The 21,710-nt window shown below is 42.3% G+C and overlaps 2 protein-coding genes and 1 pseudogene across 5 annotated transcripts; 1 reads left to right on the forward strand and 2 right to left on the reverse strand.

Moving 5' to 3' along the window:
- Window positions 1-790: 790 nt before the first annotated feature.
- On the reverse strand, window positions 791-21,467 carry dpr16 (defective proboscis extension response 16). 3 transcript variants are annotated; one of them, XM_086829984.1, is made up of 7 exons: window positions 21,127-21,467; window positions 18,705-19,138; window positions 2,983-3,509; window positions 2,197-2,605; window positions 1,505-1,731; window positions 1,331-1,436; window positions 791-1,232 (listed from the first exon to the last, which is right to left on the reverse strand). In XM_086829984.1, exons 2-7 carry the CDS (start codon window positions 18,883-18,885, stop codon window positions 1,114-1,116), a joined length of 1,569 nt encoding a protein of 522 aa, XP_086686110.1. In that variant the 5' UTR covers window positions 18,886-19,138; window positions 21,127-21,467; the 3' UTR covers window positions 791-1,113. The 3 variants fall into 3 exon arrangements, with proteins under 3 accessions (XP_086686110.1, XP_086686109.1, XP_020812998.2); XM_086829983.1 differs by having other exon boundaries at window positions 20,569-21,464; XM_020957339.2 differs by having other exon boundaries at window positions 18,705-19,251; window positions 20,569-21,464.
- On the reverse strand, window positions 3,719-11,662 carry LOC110187855 (uncharacterized). Its single transcript, XM_086829985.1, has one exon. The coding sequence runs from the start codon at window positions 10,802-10,804 to the stop codon at window positions 9,473-9,475; it is 1,332 nt and encodes a 443-aa protein (XP_086686111.1). The 5' UTR covers window positions 10,805-11,662; the 3' UTR covers window positions 3,719-9,472.
- On the forward strand, window positions 12,169-12,805 carry LOC147644138 (mitochondrial inner membrane protein Mpv17 pseudogene; annotated as a pseudogene). Its single transcript, XR_015271006.1, has one exon. The product of XR_015271006.1 is annotated as a mitochondrial inner membrane protein Mpv17 pseudogene (transcript).
- Window positions 21,468-21,710: the final 243 nt, after the last annotated feature.

Below are 21,710 nucleotides of genomic sequence, written 5' to 3' on the forward strand. Positions count from 1 at the left end.
GCGTAAAGTGCGCGGGCAATCAGAAAAATCGCACAGAATTATAGTTGGCCAGGCCATAAAACAATGGCCAAGGCGAAACAATGGCCAAGACAAAGGCATCAGCAATTGTAGTTTTTGCATTTCCCTTTCTTGGTTCGGTCTGCCGGCTTAGTGGCCGCCACATCCACCACCCGTCTCCGGCTCCCGTTTTTCCAGAGTTATGACAGGTTTCTTTATTTGCATTTTAAAATATACAGATAATTTGGCCGGCAAGGAATGACGAGATGAGTGGGATGGTCAAGGGGTGGATTCCATTTAAATGAGCGAGGATTGGGGTTAAGACGTTAAACTTGGTCAAAGGAAGGGGTAAGAGCATTAGGCTGTTCCAGCTGTAGATGGGGATTAGGAGGGCCATAATGAATGCAAATAGAAATGCGAGCCCCGAACATAAATGCAAATGATGCTGCTATTGATGCGAGGTGTCAGTAATTTGTGGAATATTAAAGTGAAGCACTGAGCTTTTACACAACCAGTAAAATCTCTAACTTCAATTAAAATATATTGAAAATGAAGATTGTAAAAAATAAATGTAAAAGGGAATTCCAAACTGGGTTATTTCGGAGAACAAAGCAAACGCTTAAGGATTTAAAAAACCAATCCAACATTTTCTTAGCAAATCAAGAACTAAGTACTAATATGATTCCATTTTACATATTCTCCAAATATAGCGCTTAAGTTTACACCTAAAAGAAATCTGAAATTAAATTCCATATTTGATAAAAACTACTAATTGAAAAGTTACAACCAGAACTTACTTAAGACGCCTTAGGCTTTATTTACGCAAATAACAAATAAATGTTCGTTACTCGGAATTAGAGCTTAGTATAATGCTTAGTGGACTAGACCTAATTGCTAGAGCAAGGGAAAACCATATTAAGTCCTAGAATTTGTATAAAAATCTCGTTTATATTCGGAAAGTTGAGCTTAGACTTTAAAAAGTGTCAGTGGAGTAAACCATATCGTCGTGTGAGAGTGTGTGCAATTTACCTAGAAATTAAACTATGTCTTAGACAAAACACACCGCTCGGATGATGATTTCAGTGCTCTCCATGAAAGGACCTCCAGCAGGGCCACTCATGTCTTGTTCAGGGCCACCAGCAGGAAGATTAGCCACTGGTGGAGGCTACTATAGCCATGGCCAAGCCTGTGGAGACTCGCAGCTGTTGACTTGATGGCCGAGGCGGAGTATTCTCCTGAAATCATTATATTTATAACATTATAAGCAAGAGTTTAAGATTTGATGTACTATTATTTAACCAAGCGGCTTATCCAAACAATTGGATTTACTTACCGCTCAGGACATGCAATTGCATGGAAACTGCCGCACTGTTTTCCGGCTCGCACGTGTAGTTGCCGGAGTGAATTTTGCGCACCAACGGAATGACCAGCGAACCAATCTGCAAATCGATATTCACGTGAAATCCTCTGAAGAATTGCAATCCCGTCCCAATCCCAAATCGCTCACCGTGTTCCGATTGTGCTCCGTACTGCCGAAGATATTCCGGTCGATTTGCGTGTACCATCCGCTCTGGGCACCGCTGGCCTCGTTATCGGCAGTCACCTGTTGGTCGCCGCGGTACCAAAATATATACTGGGGAGCCTCAAGTGTGCCTCGCACGATGCAGTGCAGCTCCACCTTGCTTCCGGCCTTTACAAAGCGCTGCCGATCGCCGATTAGCTCGGTTCGGGGTGCTGTAGTTGGAACAAGAGGTTGAGAGAATTATTGAAAAAATGTATTTAATGCCCTCATATTATTTCTGGGATAGCATTGTGCATTTTGCTAGTGTATTTCACAAGTACATAGTCAAAGAAAACTGGTAGTAGAATTAATTTATAAAATTTATTACTCCATTTTCGAGCACAATGTTAAATCATGAGGTGAGGCAGGTACATCCCTTGTTTAAATTTCTGAAGATTTCCAGATAATTCGGAAGCAAATTTCTTAAATATCAAGGCTTTGTAGAATTCCTGTTCTTGACACCTGAAACTAAATACCGTTCGTGACATTTGATTGAAACGCTCGCCAACTACTCGTAAGCTGGCAGGACTCGAGCTGCCTTTATGAAAAGAACTCAACCTCAACAGGCCATCAAAGCCATAGATACTGAGGCCATTGACTAAGGCAATTTGTCGGTCGTTTCAGTCGGCTTCACTTACTTATCACAAACAGCTGCACCTTGGCGCTCATTTTGGGCTCCGTTGCCAGTTGGCACTCGTACCAGCCTGCGTCCTCCAGCTTCACGTATTTGATTTGCAGTGTCCAGCTGAGGCTGCTCCCATTGCCCCTCTCCAGGCCATCGTGGGTGGAGGCATTTCCCGAAGCATCCGAGATAGTTACGGTCGCTGGGAGTGCAGCCCCTGCCCCTGCCCCAGAGCCTGCTCCTGCCCCTGTCCCTGTCCCTGCTCCTTCCCCTGGCCTGGCTCCTGATGCAATTGTTGTCGCTGCGGATGACTGGAGCAGCGAGGCGAAGCGGGCATCGTTGATGAAGGTTGTGTGATCCACCGCAATGATATGTTCATCTCGTAAACGCACCCAGGAGAGCGGTTTACCCGAGTGCTGGTTGAGCTAAAGGACAAGAGAGTCGAGATAGGAAGCTGGGTTAGTCGAACAGAGAAAACGAAGGGAACACAGTTTATATCCAATATTTAAGGACTTTAAAGAATATAGTAGTTATTATTAATATAAGTTATCTTGTTTAATGAGAAATCAGAAAATGTGTTGTTCAATGGTTTTTAAATTTTAAGGTGAATGCAAAAACCTTAATTGTATTTATTTTGATTTCGGAAACTTGCACCCAGTTTTCTACAATGTAGCCAGCTCACTCGAAGCTTTCAATTACGCCACTCAGCTAGATGGCACCCCATTGTCCTAGCTTGGCCCAGTCGCCATTCCTATGCCAAAGTCATCTTCATTCCCATTCCCATTCCCATCCCACAACTCACCTTGCAGGGCAGATAGGCGTGCTGGCCAGCTTGGACGGTGGCGTTCAGCGGGGGCAGGCTAAGCAGGCGGCGTGGGAGGAGCTCCCGCTCCTTGGCCAGCTCCTTCTCGCGCCGTAATTGCTGCGCCTTTTGCTCGCTGTCGTAGGCGTGCAGGCGGGACTGCTCGCTAGATGGCGATGGCATCGCCGGACTTCCGGATCGGGAGATATCCACCGGGGGGCTGGTCTCCCGCGCACTGGCATTCCTCAACAGGTGCGGCAGATCGGCGGGTATAAAGTCCGGAAACGGTGGCAAATACGTGGGAATCGAGAAGCCCTTTGTCAGCGTCGCAGTGTCCGGCCTGTCGCTCCACGTGTCCCCCACCGTGGTCTCCTCGTCCTCCTGCTGCTGTTGCCACTGGGCCTCGCCCAGCATCAGGACATGAGAGCCGGCTGGGCCTGTGGCCACCGTCAATGTGGTTGTCCTCGACGTCGGCGGCGTAATTAGCGAGGCATTTTCACCCATTGGCGGTACCGCGGATGCCAGAGCTGCAAAATAGGTCAAGAACGATGAGCAGGACATCATCAGATAGATGGCTTATCGAAGTGTTTCTACGTAAATAATAAATTCCGGCTGCTGCCGCATTGACAAATTTGTGGAACTTGGCTGAAGGTTTTAAGTTTGGAGAAAAGGCGGTAAAGGATATACTCTATCCATTTGGATGATGCATTTATAAGACGTTCTTGCAGTTTGACATTGTGTGTTTAATAATGAGAATAATTTAGTTATTTTAATTGGGAGAAAGTTTGTTAAATATATGTTATTTTTCAATTTGATTCTTTTTTATTACATTGTTGTATTGCTTTAATTTAGTAGGATAAGAGTAGTGTTTTATAGATATTTATTTTATTCATTATTTTAAATTTTATTTCTAAGAAAATATTAGTTGCAATTTGCTTAACAAATATGTGGTCTTAAATCATTTGCTTACTTTTTGTTTTATTTTACATTCAATTAACCTTAAGTCACATATTTATCGAAAAGGAAATCTTTCAAATTTTATAAATATGATGTTTTTCCAAAGGACCATGTTTCTTCCTAATTAGTTTAGGTTTTGTAGATTAGCCTGTGGCCCATATTAAAACGGGTAAAAGGGTAAATTATTTCGCATTTTAAGCAATGAAAAACCGTTCGTTTATCAGTTGCCATAAAATTGAGAATATTAGCCAAAGCTTTTTGGTTATTAATTGACAAATTGTGAATTATTTTAGGAAATATACATATATATTCTGCAGCAGCAAATTGCAATTCATCATGGAAAATGCAAATTTATTTGCTTAGGGCATTTGGTTTGATTGCATTTTGGGTCAAGTGTTGGCGGAGGGGTTTCGACGATTGGTTTTCCTTTTTCCCGAAACGCAAAACAATATCGCAACTGATGGGGATAATTCCGTGTGAATTTATATTTTGTCACACCAGCTGCTATGGGCTATGAGTTTGGCGTCAGGGGAATGACGCTTGAGTGGTAATTACCAAAGGGGGACAACTATGAAAAACTGAATGCAATTTATGAATTAGTTTTGTGCTGGTATTCAGAGAAATGAGAGATGAGTTTTCGCTCACACATTTATGTTCAAAATGAATTGGAAAATTTCATTAGATTACCTCAGACTCATTTTCGAAATAAAAACAATATAAAAATAAAATGAAATATATTTATATGTTAAATATTAAATAAAATATCAGAATTTGTTGAACTTGCCATCTCTTTGTCACAAATATTTGGTGTGATTTTTGTTATGTACCAATGATCCCTTTCTGACTTTCAATATTCATCAAATTATGTTTTGGGGTGAAGTACATTATTAAATGAAATTTTTCCCGCCTGAGACTATCCCAGGAAAGACAGCTGTGCCCGGAAAAGGGCCACTTTGGATACTTTGTAAAGGAGCAATCTTTTCAAGATGTGCCACAGACTCGGAACAGACCGGAACGATTACTCAGAGTGGCACTGGCCGTTTGTTATCACTGCCACAACTGACAGCCCGGGAAGCTGGGAGAAATCACTTTGCCTGTGAGTGGAGTTTGTGGCTTGGAACAGCTACAGCATTATATACATGTCGGGAGCACCTAAGGCGGCTCCTAAAATGGTGGCTGCACTCGGGGATCTGCCGGGGGAATCTCCTGCTTTCATGCAACTTGGGAGATTTGAATGTGCTGCAGCTGTTTACTAATTTTGCGGTCAACCTGCTGTCCAGCCTAGATAGTGGTAGTTCAGATAAGTTTGAAGTGTCAAGTCCCGTTCTGTAGATTACTAGAAATTACTATTACCTAAAATAAGCATTACCATAACTAGAAATTTTCTTACTTATAAATTAATTATTAAACATTCTCTCCTGTTAAGGATATGATATTCATAAGACAGTAAGCGTACGGAAATACACTACTCCTCGAAGTCGAAAAATAATTATATTGAACACGAGTTGGCAATCCTATTCTCGTAAGGTTAAGATCCAATCATGCAAATGCCTAGTCCATATGTGTTTCGATGGTGGAAACTTGAAAGAGTAATGTATCTCGGCTTCCGGGCTCTAGAGGATGGGATGTCTACTGAAGTTCAAGAGTCGGGTAGTTATATAAAATTAAATTATAATATATTTCTCTTTTAAGTCCCAATAAATTTTAAAACAATTTAACAAGAAGCATCATTATTGCCTTCGAACTGTAGCTCAACATTACTTGACAAGTCGATAAGTTCCATACTGCTACTGCTCATTAGTTCACTCTTATGATGCCTCACTGTGACCACTTGACTTCTATAGGAGAGAAACTGTGGAGTGCTGGGGGCTGGTCACTGTGCCCCATCCTTTTCCTGATCCAATCAAGCTCTGAGCTCGCGGCCACATTGCAATTTTATTAGAGCATAAAATCCCGCAGATGGGCCTGAAATTACAGAGTCATGCCGCCCACATTATACATTCAGAGCGGGCTAAGGACACGCCCTGCCTCCTTGTTTTTAAGCCACCACCCACCAGCGCCTGTCCCCGTCCTCAGCAGCCATAGCAACATCCCACCATCAGTTGCCTACTTTCGGGCGTCGCCTGCCAGTTCTGCTGTCTCGCCTCGGGCGGCAAATTTACGCGCAGCACAACAAATAACAACTAAGTATTTATTATGTAAATAATATTATGCCAAATGATCGCACAGAGCGAGCATAGTGTGAGTGAGGGAGGGGGCACACTGCACAACACAGTAGAGTTTCCGCCTAAGTCTACGTTTTTATTAAATGCTCCGCGAGAGAACAGTGCGCTGAAATAGTTTTCCACTTTCCACTTGCCCGAGCTGCTACAGCTGCAGGCCGTTGCCGTTGCCGTTGCCTCGGCTAAGTAGCTAATGTTGCGGGCCTTAAATAACTTAAACCTGAACTTAAACTTTGCAGCAAACTTCCGAGGGGCCTGGACCACTGCATAAATGAGATTCGAGGTAAGTTCTGACTCGATTTTGGACAGAGATGCCAAGGTAAAATCAGGAGCCAGGAATGTGAGGCAAAAACTAAAACCTGTCAGCAGCAGATAATTATGAATTAGTTTCATTCTTTGAAATGGGGAAAAAACGTTTTTTCTCAGTGTGTTACCTACACAATTCTGAATGGAATATAAACCGAGCTGGCCAATTATGGATTATTTATATTATTATTTCTCTAGCATTTTAGTAATATTTATACATGTATTACTTAAATTTTTTTTTTCAAATAATTTTGAATGCTATTTATATTTTGTTTTGCAACATCGGGTAAAGTTTGTCGTGTCTTGTACTTTACCAGCACTGAGTGGTAAGGCACCGGTAAGGTACAAGAAGAGGTACCACATAAAAATGCGTGCCAAACGTTAACCGCAAATGCATTTATGCAGAAAGGTCCTACTGTGCAAATGCCTGTTAAATACTATTCTTGATTCCCCTGCGGTTCCATTGTTAGGTTATTAGCACCAGATTTGAATGGGCTCAAAGTATCAGAGTGCCAGGCTTACAGCAAAATAAAGTTGCCTTGCACTGAAGAGCTGGGAGTCGAACAATTAGGAAAACAATACGTTTATACATCATAGAGAATGAATATATATTTAGTAAATCGAATACACTATAAACAGTAATAATCGGCAATAATCCCCTACAGGGTATCGGGCTCTTCAGATCTCTCAGTTGGTAATTGGACTCCCACTGCTTTAAACTTTATTTGCTCGTTAAATTTTCAATTGTTTTTATGCTGCCAGCATATCTATGTAATTAAAAACTATTTGCACACAAAAGTTTATAAAAACACAAACCGACAACAACTCCAAGTGCGGCAAATGAGAGACCTAAAGCACTGTTGTTGTGCGGTAATTAGTGTAACTGTTCAGTTAACCACATAAACTGATTTCGGTTTCTGGGCTTTTGCCATATACTGTCCTTTCCCCTCATGCGGCTCTCGTCACACATTTTGGGCAAATAATTGAAATCATTTAAGGGGCCTTGAATTATTACTTTGTTAATGTTATTGTTTGCTGTCGCATTGCCAGAGCAATAAATTTAAAATTTCTACTCAAATGGTTGAGCAATGATTGGCGCAAAGTTTCTGGGCTTGGGACGCCGGTCCCGCACACGGAATATACTAGAGCCCACGGAACATGGATGGAACAATCTCCCTTCGAAGCGGCAGCAGCTATAACATAATAATTCAAGTGGGCGGGATTTTCGGGCATGGGTATTGCTACTCCTGCCTGGTGCCTGGTGCCTGCTGCTGGAAACTTTATCTTTGTCGTGGGTTCTGTCAGGGAATTTCGCGTGAATTTCGTATTCATTCGAGTGCAAAGTTGAAAAAGGCCAAACCCAGTTCAGTCCGAGGGGGTTCGTGTCTAATCGGACTGCCGCCATGAGATGATGCATGGATTATATCGTTTGGAAACTGAACAACCATTGCGACACTGCTGGAATTAAAACCAAATGTTGCGGGGCTTAACATTTCGGGGATTAAGTTTGAACGTTTAATTCCAGTTTGCAGTAATTTCATTAGAGATATGGCCAGGCTACTAAATCTATACTCGTTTCCAGGCTCAAATAGTGGAAATGATTAAAATTTGCATTATCTGGTAAAATAAATATTTTCCATCTGTATTTTATATTTGAAAATTCCTATTAACAATAGACTAATATTAGGGTAATTATATTCGAAATGCAGCTAGCTTGACAAAAATATAGAAAATATTTTATTGACACGACTAAATATATGGTGTATAAATATAAATACATAACATATAAACAAATAAGCCCCCAGATCAAAGTTCAGAATCGAAATAATTATTTTTGCCCAGACTGTGTAGAACTATTTTATCCCGAACTAATTTGACAGAATGTTTCCATAGCATTCTGGAGGTGAAAAGTAATATTGTCCGGCACACGCCATCCTTCAACCGTTAATACAATTTACGATCTTTGCTTTGTGCCATCACTTGTCCACCTCCCCGTCCGTCCAAACGTCCACCGCCCAGGTAACACCCAATTACAACTGGTTAGCATTGCTTTTGGGATTGGTTAACCCGATTAGCTGGAGCACTGCTGCCCCGGATCCCATTAAGTTGGCTCAAACATATAAAGTTTGGGGGAAAATGGCCGGGCCATGGGGAGAAAATCTGAGCCACGCGCGAGGGCGGGGAGCTGGCCTAATTAAGCGCCGTTCTGGACAAGCTAACAGGCAAGTTAAACACACACAGAACCATTTAATTTGTTTGCGCGATTTCTTTTATTATTAATTACATGCGGTACACATAAATTTCACTTCACTCCTCGTTTTTGGCAACTTTTTCGTTATTTATGTGGTCTCTGATAAACAAAAAAAGTCAGCGAACTGGAAAAATGGCGATCCCAGAGCAAACACGGTGCTCACATGCCGAAAGCCTTTCGAGGTTAGATTTGGTACGCAGTGCACACTCGAGTCCCGAATGGGATGCCCCTCGAAGTGAATGGGAGCATCTGTCGAGCGAAAGTATTTTACATGGGATTTGTATTCATTATTTTTCTGCTTATGCAAAAATGTTGTATTTTACGGTTCGAGAAACTTGAGTGTTTTCACTTGCGAGATTCATTTACAAACAAGAGCGCAGATTAGAAGCATGTACATAGTAATTTCTTAACATTTAATTAGAGTCTTATCAGGCAACTTATATGCTGAATAATGGAAGTTGAAACTTTGGATAATAAACATGTTGCTTTTTAAATTTAGGATAATAAACAGTTTCATTTTTAAGCTTGGGATATTTTCATTTTAAAACTTAAGACAATACACATTTAAATTTGTAAACTTAACATAATAATTGATATTAAAAACAAAAATTACAGGCTTGTATATATTCCAAAATTTGATCCATTACAAATAACCATAGCATGACAATTCAATCGTTACATTTATACACAAATAATTGTTAATCTATTGCTAAAAAGTGGACAGAAATATTTCATTTTACGGTCCCAGTTATACTTAATCTTTTAAATACGAATCAAAATCCTTGAGGAGATCGGCAGCAACCGGAATACTCTCCAACGGGCGCTGGAGGTTGGGTAGAAAGTTAATCGGGCGGCCAAACTCCATGGTGATCATACCCAGTGGGTGCTTCCAAGTTGCTGGTTCCACTTCCTTCACTTGCAACCAAGGCTTCGAGGCCTCCAGCTCCTCCGTTACCCACTTGGTGTACTCCGATCGCAGCCGCGTAGACTGGCTAAAGTGAAGGTGAAGTGGTGGGGGCCCGAGCCGGCGCTTACTCAGATCCAAAAGGTGCCGGAGTAGATGGCCATTCCACTGAACCTGGCAATCGAACAGGTTCAGATGGCTTAACATTTGCTGGGTGACCACGAAGCCATGGAGCATGTTCAGGTGGCATTTTCGGAAACTAAGTTGTTGGCAGATGAGGGGAAGAGGATTTCTGCCACTGTCGATCACCTTGCAGTTGCTCAAACTCAGTTCCTTGAGAGCCGTGCAATGGGTCAGTTGCAGCTTGGAGAGGATCAGAGGACCCACGAGCCAAGTCCCGTCTATGGTGAGACGTTCCAGAGCGAACCTTTTGGCCAGAATGATGGTCAACACAGTGGGTAGCCAGGCCGATTCCGGCCAGAGCCGTTTGCATTGCAGTGAGAGATGCCTAAGGTTCGTCAGATGGGCGATGGCCAGCGGAGCCGTTATTTCCAAAGGCAGCTGGAGGTCCTTTATAAGCTTGCAAAGCCCGATCTTTTGCACATCGTACACACATGTGGAGTTGCGTAGCTCTAAGTGCTCCAGCTGGGGGCACTTCTGGAGCAGGTCAGCCAAAGTTGCTTGAGAGACGTTGTTTAGATGAAGGGTGTGCACTTTTCCCAGGAATGGGAAATGACCTTGGATGGGGCAGGAGACGTGCAATATCTCAAGATTGGGCAGCACCTCGCCCAGCAATTCGATGTGTTTTACTTCTGTATTCTTACTGTCCCTCTCGGTTAATAGCGCACAGTACCGGGTGTTGACCAAGTGGACGTCCAACTGTCGGCAAATGGCTTGCAGCTTGGGTATGTCGCTCACCTGGAGACGCAGACACTTTAGCTTCTGGCTCAGCATTGGGATCAGGCGATGCAGCTCCGCCTTCGATAGGTGACTCAGCATGGGAATGAAATAAATATTCCCCAGACCGTTGATGACGCGATTGAAGATTTCGCTGCCATCTGCCATATATCTGAGGCAAAGGCGAAGGGTGCGGTACAACTGCTCCACAGTGTACTCGGTAGTACAGCGCACTACTTTGGTGGGTCCTGGCCTTGGTTGACCGGTTTGGGGAGCAGCTAACATGATGGCCACTATTTATTACTTCAAGATCGCAACGTAAAACTTTCCCGCCTGTGTCAGTTCTGCCAAGCTTCTGAACAGACGTTCTGCAGCCCTGCAGGGCTTCTGAATTTCCTTTGAGGTTAAGTTCCCTTCTGAGCTCCATTTATTGTAAATTTCTTCTTCTTGCCAACAGGTCATCCGGACATATTGCTTCCTTATTAGTAATTACTTAGTTATTAACTTAAAGTTTTCTTATAATACCCATTAATAAAATAATTTTCGATGATACTTAAAAACAAATTTGGCAGATTAACTGGAACTAGTTCCGACGCGGATCCGATAACCAGATCCAGGTCAAAATAACAAGCAGCTGAGATTTTGTAAGCGACATAAAAGGGAAGAGGGAAAGTTTAAAGAACATTTGTATGTAGCATTTCTTGAGTGGAAATTAATGTAAGATGAAAGAAAAAGGTCGAGTTAATAGAAGAAGTAATGGGTCCATTTAATGCCATTAAGATCACATTAGACATTTCGTTCCTGCGAATATTTGTGTTAACCTACAAATATCTATGATACTGTTGACTATATTAATTAAATCATGAAACATTTTAAAGATTTTTAATAAAGTTTCATAACAAGGGACTGAAAAAGTATGTACATATATTTGTATTGTAATAAAATTAGTTTAGTTTCCTTTTTTGATATGACTATTTTCAGTCAGGCTTTAAATTTTCCCTAATAAAACCTTAATAATCATTTTTATACACATATCAAATGTTTGCAAAATATAAAGAAAGTATAAAAAAGTTTGGTTTATTATTTCCTTTGCTACATATAAAATATGTTAACAAACATTTATTTAGTCAATGGTTCTGACATTTACTTATATAAGTTTCTATAACGTTTTTCCTAGTTTTTTTTTTAAACAATTCGTACTTCAAATAAAATCAAATATAGTGATTTGTTTAAAGCAGGCGGGACCACAAAATATTTTAGAAGCAAACACATGTGATTTGCTGTGGCAATCTCGAGATCGCGGCGCCAAATCATTTTTTCGCGGCCAAGTTTCAGTGGCTTCGTTTTTGTAAATTTTCGGAGCCCCAATTTCAAGCCATTTCAGGTGAGCCTCAAACCGCTGTATTCTTCATAGGAGGAGTGATATCCAGTTGACCATTTCGTTGTTTGGTAACATGTACTCTCGAAGCCCGAAACCCGAAGTCCAGGGCAGCAACATCATGGGGAAATGGTTCCGAAGAGACTTTTCAATTTCTCGCGAATGAAGTTTTATTTATTTCTGTCAACTGTCAACGAACTGTGTGTTTTCGGGACCTGGGATGCTTCGACACTTTTGTTAGCTTGAGAAAGTTGATCATCGGATCATAGCGATGACGCTGAGGGCGTACCTGATGGACGCCTTGAAAGTTGCAGCCATAATGGCGCTGAGCGACACAACGGCCCAGCTGTACGTGGAGAAGAAGCCGCTGCATGACTGGGACACCGGCCGAACGCTGAGATTCGGCGCTGTGGGCCTCGTGTTCGCAGGACCGGTGATGCGGCGCTGGTACTTCTTCCTGGACAGCAAGGTGCCCAAGGATCTGCCGGTGGTGCGGCGCGCCATTAGCAAGATGCTGGTGGACCAGATCGTCTTCGCGCCGCCCTATGCCTTCGCGATGTCCTGCCTGGTGCCGATGGTCAACGGCGAGTCCTTGGGGGAGATCAAGCGTCGCCTTAAGGACAGCTACCTCACCATCCTTGGTATCAGCTGCTTGGTCTGGCCGCTCGCCCAAGTTATCAACTTCATCTACATTCCCCTCGACTACCACGCGATCTATGTCCAGGCCGTTGCACTCCTATGGAACTGTTACGTGTCCGTGAAACTCAATAAGAAACGGATATAGCAGAACCGACGTCCACCAGGTTCGCTTGAACGAGCGATACGTTTGTCACCTTCGCCGTAGTTATGTATGTCAATTCCAGTTCGATTCAAATTGAAAATTCAAAGTATAATTTTGAAGAAAAGTATAATTTTGTAGTCTCCAATCTCTCGTGAATAGTGTACATGTATACATGATTCTGCAGTCCCGGCGGGTCGTCTGTTAATGGTTGTTTCCTTACGTATCGCTGAGCCGAATTCGTGTGTCATTTGTTCTGATTTTAATCGGTTTTGATTTATTATAAAGTTTAAAGCTTTCTCTTGGCTGCCCCGGAGGCAGTGTCCGTTGAAGATAAAATGGCATTTCTCTGACCGATTTCTTTCATTAAATTTTCGAAAGAAAAAAACTAAATTTAACCACAAAAAAAAAAGGAATAAAAGAAGAAGCTCTGGCTTTTTACGCTCGCCTGACCTAATGTCATTTTAATTTCCATGTATGTATTCACGCCCGAGGCGCCTCCCACCAGATAACCCTTCTTTCAGTAGGGAGCCAGAGTCAAAAGTGTCACTGGCTTTGTGGGTAGTCTGACAGTTGAAAAATGAAACGCCGGCCCGGCCATGATGTGGCCACAAAAACTGGCTCCATGTGAGATTCCTGCCCTCCATCCGTTCCCGGTTTCCTTGGCGCCTGGGGGCCGTGGTTCCGCCCGTATTTATGTGCCGAAATTAAGCCGAAGAAGGGTGTTTCGGCGGTACAGAAGGGACGACGGCCATTGGGGCCGGCCAAGAGCATTCGGCCAGAAGCCGCACATGCTTGTCGCATGTTTAAGCGCATTAATTAGAGGGCATAACTTGTCATTTATTGGTTCACAGCATTCAGCAAATATTAGCAATTCCCGGACCCACCCACTTGTTCCCTTCCCCGTTCTAAGCTCCATACATGCATAATCGAACAGTTCAAATGGTTGTCACACACACTCGGGGGGTTAAAGGAAACGGGTGAACAGCGAGAAAAGTCCACCAAAAAGATATAAATCCTCAAGTCGAATAAAAACAGAAATGAAACAGCTCCATAGGACTGTTTTAAATCGTTTTAATTCGTATTAATATATGCCTATGTACTACATCTCATATTAACTAACTATTTTCCAAAATGCCCATTTTTGTGGTATTCGAATAAATAGAAAGAAGCCCAAACTAACTCCAAAAGACTTATTTTACAATCAGAAATAAAGAACCCGACATTTGGATTTATCTGACAGGTTATCTTTATATATCATGATTTTTATCCGTGTGGCAGTGACGCTGGCTGGGGAAAAACACGGCGGGCTTAGGCCAATGACGCCGGCCGGGGGTTCCCGACTCTACGGTGAGGCATTTCCCATTGTTGCGAGAGAAATTCACAAGCCGCAACCATTTGCATTCCCTTCCCCCCCGCTGCCTGCTCGCATTCCCATTCCGCAAAGGAACTCCTCACACGGCCGGAGGCTGTTTGGCAAAACGAGAAGAAAAGTAAAAATGGAATCATAAATTCCAGCTCTCCTGCATTCCCCCGTGCGCCTCCTCCGTCCCCTCATCCAGCTTCCGACCTACATCAGCAGCCGTCGCACATTTTATCAATGGTTGCACGTTTGCGTGTGGTTACCCTTTAACTCCGAGTGGTCACATTGATTCCACCATGGTCTTGGTGCTCCATGGTGTCCGATAGCGACCGATTTCTGACGAGGGTAAAGGCTCATGATGGATTGATGACAGCATACTGATTAGGCAATAGAGCGGCAGGTCGAGTGGATCAATGAGCACTTCACAGGAACTGGGATTTTGTAGTAAAGTATTTTACTAAAACTTTTAGTTTTTGGATCACTGTTTGCAGAGCTTGAATAATATTTAATTTTTAAAATACAATTACAAATAGGAATATCTGCGATGTTTTAGGGGCAATCTATTTGAAAGATTTGTATTATTATTATTTTCAATCGATGAGTTGAAATATAATTTCAAGAACTATCTGGAAAAATTACCCAAAGAATACTTGATGGTCTCCTTTTCTTTGCAATTAAATTGTATTGGAATGCCAAGGGCTCTGAATAGTTTACTTATTATCAAATAACGCATTCTTGACCATCCCGTACCGATGCTAATATAGACTTGGACAACTTGCTTGCAATCGTATTCCAATTTTCGGAATTTCTCAGAGTAAAGTCGGAATGCCTTTTGCATAAGTAAAGCTCATTAAATTCGAAGGAAGAAAAGTTAATGAACTCCTCGGCACTCCACTCCTCAGGGCATTCAATTGTCGCATATCGATCTATTTTCTTTTTATAACCGAGCCTTATTCCTTGTTTTATTTTCCCTTCTTTTTTTTTGTTGTTGTTTGAGGCAAATGGCGACGTGTCGTGTCGCTCACTTCAGCGTTCAGCGTTCAACTTTCAGCGACAGTGGGCCGACTTGGACTTTTTGTGGCATTCAGCTTGCGCACACAGCAATTACACGGCTTAAGTGCGGAGCTGAAGGGGCGTGGTAGGCGGGCACGCCCATTTAGCACTCGACTGGCTTCGATTGCTTTAAAGCCGTTTTCCCCACTTTTCCCAACGCCCGCACAGAGCTTTGACGGTCCTTTGCCTTCGTGTCTCCTGATTGACGATTGTTGTCTTTCTGCCGTTGTTATTGCTCATAATTTACACACATGAATAAACAAATACATAACAATATCCAGTCGAGGTTAGGCTTAATATCGATGGCGGTTGCTCATTACGCACTTGATGCGAAAACGTGGCCCAAACGTCCGCGTGTGGGTCCATTAAGGAGCGGATATATGTACTCGCCCAGAGCTCTATTCAGTGCCTGAGTGAATTATATATACGAACTAATTGGTGAGTGTGAAAAAGGATACTCCGATTGGGGGGCAAATGTCAGGTGTCGTTACTGGGAATTGTAATTGCCAAAAGTAACGCTTAGCTATAGTTTTTGCAATTAAATTAATTTCATTGGAAGTTATTCGAATTTAGTTTAAATGAAATCCACTTTATCGCTGCTTTGCCATGAAATCGAATCCCCTTCAATTATTTTAGCTTGATGTAAATTTTAAAATTTCCGAAACATACTTGACTTTCGTTTTAGATTGGTTAGAGTGCAAAAAATAAACAAATAGTGGCATTATCACCAACAACATTTACGAAATTTGTTATTTATGGACTCATTTCAATTGTCTAGACATTCTATACTTGCTAAATAACTCACATATATAGTATTCTGAAAAGGGTAATTTTTATCCAAACATATTGGTGGCTTCTGCTAACTTACGCCCGGTCATTCCGACAATCCAAAGTGAATTAATTACGTTTACCAGCTATTTATTAGTCTGGAGTAGCGCCTAGCCTCCAAATTAAGCAAGTATAGTTGAAATTTATTCCGGAGACTACACAGTTCGGGTATTATTTTGTGATTCCTAAACTGGAGCGTGAAATTTATGGTCTCTCAACGAATTCGGCTAATGGCTGTATTAGCGACGCCAACTCTTTGGCTCCACTTAGCGCAGTTATTTAATTAAAGCCCTTACTCGAACCTCTTGGCCCCGCCCACTGCCTCAGTTTTGCTTGGCCGGGCTTTTGCCACTCCGACATTTATGTGTTTTGGCCATAAATAAATTAAACGTGACATTTGACCGCCATTTGTCTTGGGAGCCGTTCTATGGTAAATACTTGTATCTCTTATATAAAACATAGTTGTGTCTCCAGTTGAATTCGCCGGCTCCTCTGCTGTTTTGTATGCGGTCCATTGTCCTGGCATAATTAACAGAGATGGACATGGGCGTGGCCCTTCCTTTTGACCTTGGCCAGTGCGCTGATTGATGGCTTAAGTGTTATTTGAGTGTCTACTTATTTCTGTTCTCGCTCTGTCCCATTGTTTTTCACCGAGTTTTCCCCATTTCCCCCACTCCGTCAACTACTGCTGCTGTGTCTGTGGTCCTGCGCGTTTTTGCTGGTGCCCAATTTAATTATATCACATATGAGTGCGGAAATCTGGTCGGGGGTCATGTGTTGTTAATGATATTGCCTGGGAACTACTGTTCAACTGAGATTGATTAGATCTGGCAGCAGCAGCAGCAGCTGAGAGATTAGCGCAAAAACGAGATGATAAATATTAGTTAGCAATTATTCAGCCGTAAGAGACCGAAGTGAGCTTTAAGCGGCTTTAAAGGGGAGAGACAGAAAAGTCAAAGAGAAAGTTGAGTCCGCAAATATTTGTCCCAAGTACAGCACAGCATGTAAATAAGTAAGAGGTCCTGGAGAAGTGAAATCAATTTAAGGCAAGTGTTCAGTGATGCCGAAATGGAAATCCCTCTTATAATTTATTCAATCTTCGCTCTGGGAAAAGCCTCCGAAAGTACGCCAAAAGTGTGTAATTATCCCGAACCATCAATTAGGCAACTTGATGATAGCAATATGCAAAAGTACAGCTAGTACAGTATGCTCGAACTGATGGTGACTTCACAGGGGAGTCGTCCTCTCCCATCTAGCACATATGTACGACCTGTTGAACGTCGTTGGGACGTCGACTCACCCCACTTGCACGCAAAAAATTTAATCAACTCGAGATTCAGAAACAGAGGCGGTTGCCAGGACGCCGCTCCAATTAGGCAGGGCTAGAAAGTATGCCAGATATTTTCATAAACTACTCGAAGAACGAAGGAAAATGTGAAGCCAAGTAGGAGCCGGAGTTTGAGTTGGAGTCTTCACACGCTGCGTATGCGTAATGAGTTTCTGGCAGCCCAACATGGGAGATTTCCTCTGATTTCGTGTGACAGGTGTGCGACATTCTCATGTTGTGTAGGTGCGCGTGTGTGCTTTCGACTAAATGAAAATTTGCACTGCACGATTAAATTAACTCGACAAGCTTATAAAAATCGTGCCAACGAGTTGCCAACGACAATGCAGCCAAGCAAATCTCATCATGTAAATTAAATTTGGCAAACGCTTCACTCGACACTTGCACAAAAATGTGCGAAATTGAATTAACTATGCATGCAAAAACAAAAGCTTAGCAGGGCACACGGAACACGGAGCCGGATCCCCGCACCGGCACCGCACAGCACAGAAGAGCCCCCAACACGTAGCCAAAAGTTGGACAGTGGGGCAGGGATTTGGATTCGAGCTCGCATGGTAAATACAAGGTCTCTGGGGCGTTCCTGGAAGCGATTTTCCGGCGGACTCGCATGCCAAGGGGATCAAGGATTGCCAGGTAGTTGGTTACGCGATTGGTCGGCTTACGGTGGGTAGTCCACAACGGGTAGCTCTCCGATAGGGATTTCTTCAAGGGTTAACTTGGCTCATGCAGTTGTGATTAATATGCCACAACTCAAGTTTGATTTAGTATGAATATTCCAGTAAAAAGTGGCATAGTTGTAACTAACAAAATGGAATGCTGGTTAATTGTAACTGTTGGTTATATATCTGAAGTATGTAAGTTGTTTCCTAAGACACACCATGGATAACTCCCCGTTGTTTTTACTCTTTTCTTATTACAGAAATACATAAGAAATAGAAATAATAAATGATTAAAAAAATATAAAATAAATATAAATATAAGAGAAATACAGAAATTACATTTTTTAAGAAGTAAAAGACAAACTTTGAGTTATATTTCTTGTTTAGCAAATATTCACGTAAGCCTTGAATAAGACTTACTTCTGTTGTGTGATATTATATATTTCTTTAATACAGGAATATCATTATAAACCATATATTCTTATTACTTCGGCTATAGACCATTCTAAAATTTTGAATATTGTTTTATGAACTTTAATCCATTGTACGTTTTTCTATTTATATATATGTATATATATTATATTATATTATTATATAAATGAGAAAATTGTAAATTATCATTAAAAGTCTTCTTAATCCGATTAGGAGTACGCATTGCTTACAAATTTATTTCTTAACTGATTTATTCGACGGAGAATTTGGCGAAATTGTGGTGAAATTGCTGGGGAGAAATGTGCGAGGGATACTCGTTTCAGCCAAAGTAAAAGAAGTTTACACTTACGCGCTCGCATGCCACGAAAGCTGACAGCTGCCAGAAATGCCAGCAGTATGCTGGCAGTTCCCGGATTCCTTCCCGCCAGGAGGAGCCCTGTGCCTCGTCTTGCTCCTGCTCCTGCTCCATCTCCTTCGCCGCCTGCTCCTGGTGCCCTTCCCCGCCAGGACATCTTATTGGGCGAGGGCATCTGTCGGATGTCGCACCTTGGCAGGGAACTTGGATTGCTCTGGGATTTACTTTTGGCTTTCGTATTTATTTATTTCGCAGCTAGTTAATCCAAGTTTCGCCAGCTTGAGTAGCATGTCATTTTGCTGTTTGTTCTCGCTCTGTTATTTAATTATTTGCACTGCTTTTATGAAGTCTTCTCGGTTGAATTTGCATACCGCACTTGCCCCTGGGGGGGGGGAGATTCTATGTAGTTGCACGAACGTGACTTTAGTCTGCAGATTTTGTTTTTATTTCGCCAAGTCGAGTCAGGCCGCAGAGAACATACAGTATGTTTTAACTTATTTCTAGCTTTATTTGGCAAAGCCAACCGCAGCAGGCAGCCAGGCTGGAGAGGCGAAAATACAAGTTGGGTCCGAGAAAAACGGAAAACCACCAAGGATTCGCTGCTGTTAGCATTCTATTTATGTGATAAATGGATATTTATCCGGCTCTGCCTTCGGGCATAAGTTTTGCCTGGCTTGATTATAAGTCAATAAATTAATGAATTGCATAGCCCCATTGCTCCTGCGATTCCACTCTCCATTAGTTTCACTTCCTCCCCTCCTGCTGAGCTCGGCAAATTTTTAATGGCTTCCTCGTTATTTTTTGTTGGCCAGAGAGTCGGTTCGCCCATAGAACTGCGTCGTCCTCCGCCAAATGAGTGCCAGAAGCCCGGCTTAGTCAGCTCATAGCTGGCAAATCGAAGTCCCCAAATAGCAAAATAAAAATCTAAAAATCCAAAATCCGGAATCCGGAATCCAAATGCATTATTGCACTCTCTAATCTGGGCCGATTAGCAGGAGTTGGCTTCGCCAGCGTGTAATTAGGGGAGCCAAGCAGCAAATTGATATTTATTTTCGAAGGGAGAAGTCCGGTCCATTAGCTTGGAAGGCTTTTCTAATTTACTCACAGACAGCCGAAGTTGACTGCCAAAGAAGAGTAATTATGTGTCAAAATAGAGTGTCTAATCTTGTCCTGAACTAACTAGTCATGATTATTCATACTTTTGGTCACTTAAAGTTCTACCTCAGTTTTAATATCTAAGCTTCTCCATGACAACCGAGCACTTTGTTGGTTAAGTACAAATACAAGAGTGATTTTCTAAGCTGATAAGTAAATTATCTAACTTATTTGACTCAAACTAAATTTAAATTTCCTAAATAAATAGATCTTCTTAGCTTAAAGCATGCTCAATCCTAAGCCTATGTGATTTATGGAGCAAACAAATCATAACGATTTTATTATCCTGCAGGCAACAGAGACTCTATTTCAGTTCATTTTGGTTTTATTTTTATGTGCTTTAATCACATTTTCTGTAAAACAAATCCGTGTGAAATACTCAGTCTGCAATTTTAAAGTGAACCAAGTTCTCATCTTATTGTCCTTGGTATCTTTTACTTATTTTTTTGTCTAACACTCAAGAATAACTGAATTCCCCGAGAAGAACTTGACAGTTGTTGATACTTCACTTCTGTCGAATTCCCCCTCAATTAATCAACGTTTTTTCACTGTCGGGATATATGATATTTTTTTCAGAATTACTTGGCGTTGCCAAGCGAAAAATCCTTTCGCTCGTTCTTTTTTAGAACTGCTATCCGATATCCTGGCCAAGTCTGAAGCACCTGTTCCAACACATTTATTGATTTGCCAGTATCATTGTCACCTTTTTCATTTTCCCAGCTTTCCACTGCCTATTCTTCGCCTTACTTTGTTGTCTAATGACACCAAAGACTTGGGGGATTGCCGTCTTTGCACATTAATGAGTTTTAAAATCTTTGGCAGGGCACGATTTGCGAATCCCGCGCTCGGTGAGGAGGTGTCCGGGATGAGTCGCGAGCGCCGGCTGCCTCTAATCAGATTATATTTCCATATATTACATCATATGCTCATCAATATAATCGAATTGAAATACATGGGGGCCAGACAATAGCACGTGCCACCTGCAGGAGAAGGGAGGACATAATTGCGGGAATGGGGGCTGGGCTAGGTCACATCGCATCCTTCACTCCATTCACATCAGTCAAATCCTTCACGTTCTTTTTCGCTTTTTTTCGTGGATAGACGACGACGACGCAATCAACGTTTGACGGCGTTTGACTTTCGATCCTTGCCAGCCTGGCTGCCTCCTTTCGGAGCCCTGCCTTTGTATCTGTATCCGTTCTAATGCGCAGCAATTTAAAATGTGATTTTCCTTGATTTATAAAAGACACATTGCACTCACTCGCACAATCACAGCCCGACCGAGGAGGAGGGGGCTACAAATGGGGTTTCTTACACTCCACTCCACTTTAGACGTTACTTATTCGGGCGGCGGACACGCCCACATCCGGTTTGGCACACATTCCCGTAAACAAAGGCCGGTCGCCAGATGATGAACCAGGATCTCAGTCTGGTTCCGAGACCGAATGTAAGTATGACGATGAGTCCTTCAAGTGCATTTAACAGTAGTATCCAAGAGTGCCCGCGCAACGATTCAAACTCATGCCTTGTTTCTGGCTTTTCCAAAATTCACCCGATTTTTCCCGCTCGACGTCCGCAGCTTAACCATTCAAATTTCTAACTGAATCGCTTCGTCCGGAGTTCGGAGCATTTCACATTTCGCAATTCGCAGGTTCCGATTCTGATGTTTAACTTCTGCCACTTGTACCCCTTCTCATGGCCGACGTTTCATCTTCATTTCGTTCACAGCATCCCGATTATCCCGATTCCTTGGACCACAAACTTCCCCTGTATTTCGATTCCAAGCCGTCCAAGCGAATGGAAACGAACATCTGAAACACAGGGGTTGCCTGGTGTTTCGCAACA

Source organism: Drosophila serrata, unplaced genomic scaffold (assembly GCF_035046125.1).
Source record: "Drosophila serrata isolate PLE 108 unplaced genomic scaffold, ASM3504612v1 contig_228, whole genome shotgun sequence".
Taxonomy (NCBI): Eukaryota; Metazoa; Arthropoda; class Insecta; order Diptera; family Drosophilidae; genus Drosophila; species Drosophila serrata.

Bases quoted from the DNA above. Each gene is read 5' to 3' on its own strand.
- LOC110187855 (XM_086829985.1), bottom strand. From the start codon at position 10,804: ATGTTAGCTGCTCCCCAAACCGGTCAACCAAGGCCAGGACCCACCAAA.
- dpr16 (XM_086829984.1), bottom strand. From the start codon at position 18,885: ATGCCCTCGCCCAATAAGATGTCCTGGCGGGGAAGGGCACCAGGAGCA. The intron at 3,510-18,704 runs GTAAGTGTAAAC...CCTATTTTGCAG, and splicing joins CTTTCGTGGCATGCGAGCGC to CTCTGGCATCCGCGGTACCG. The intron at 1,732-2,196 runs GTAAGTGAAGCC...TTCCAACTACAG, and splicing joins GGTGCAGCTGTTTGTGATAA to CACCCCGAACCGAGCTAATC.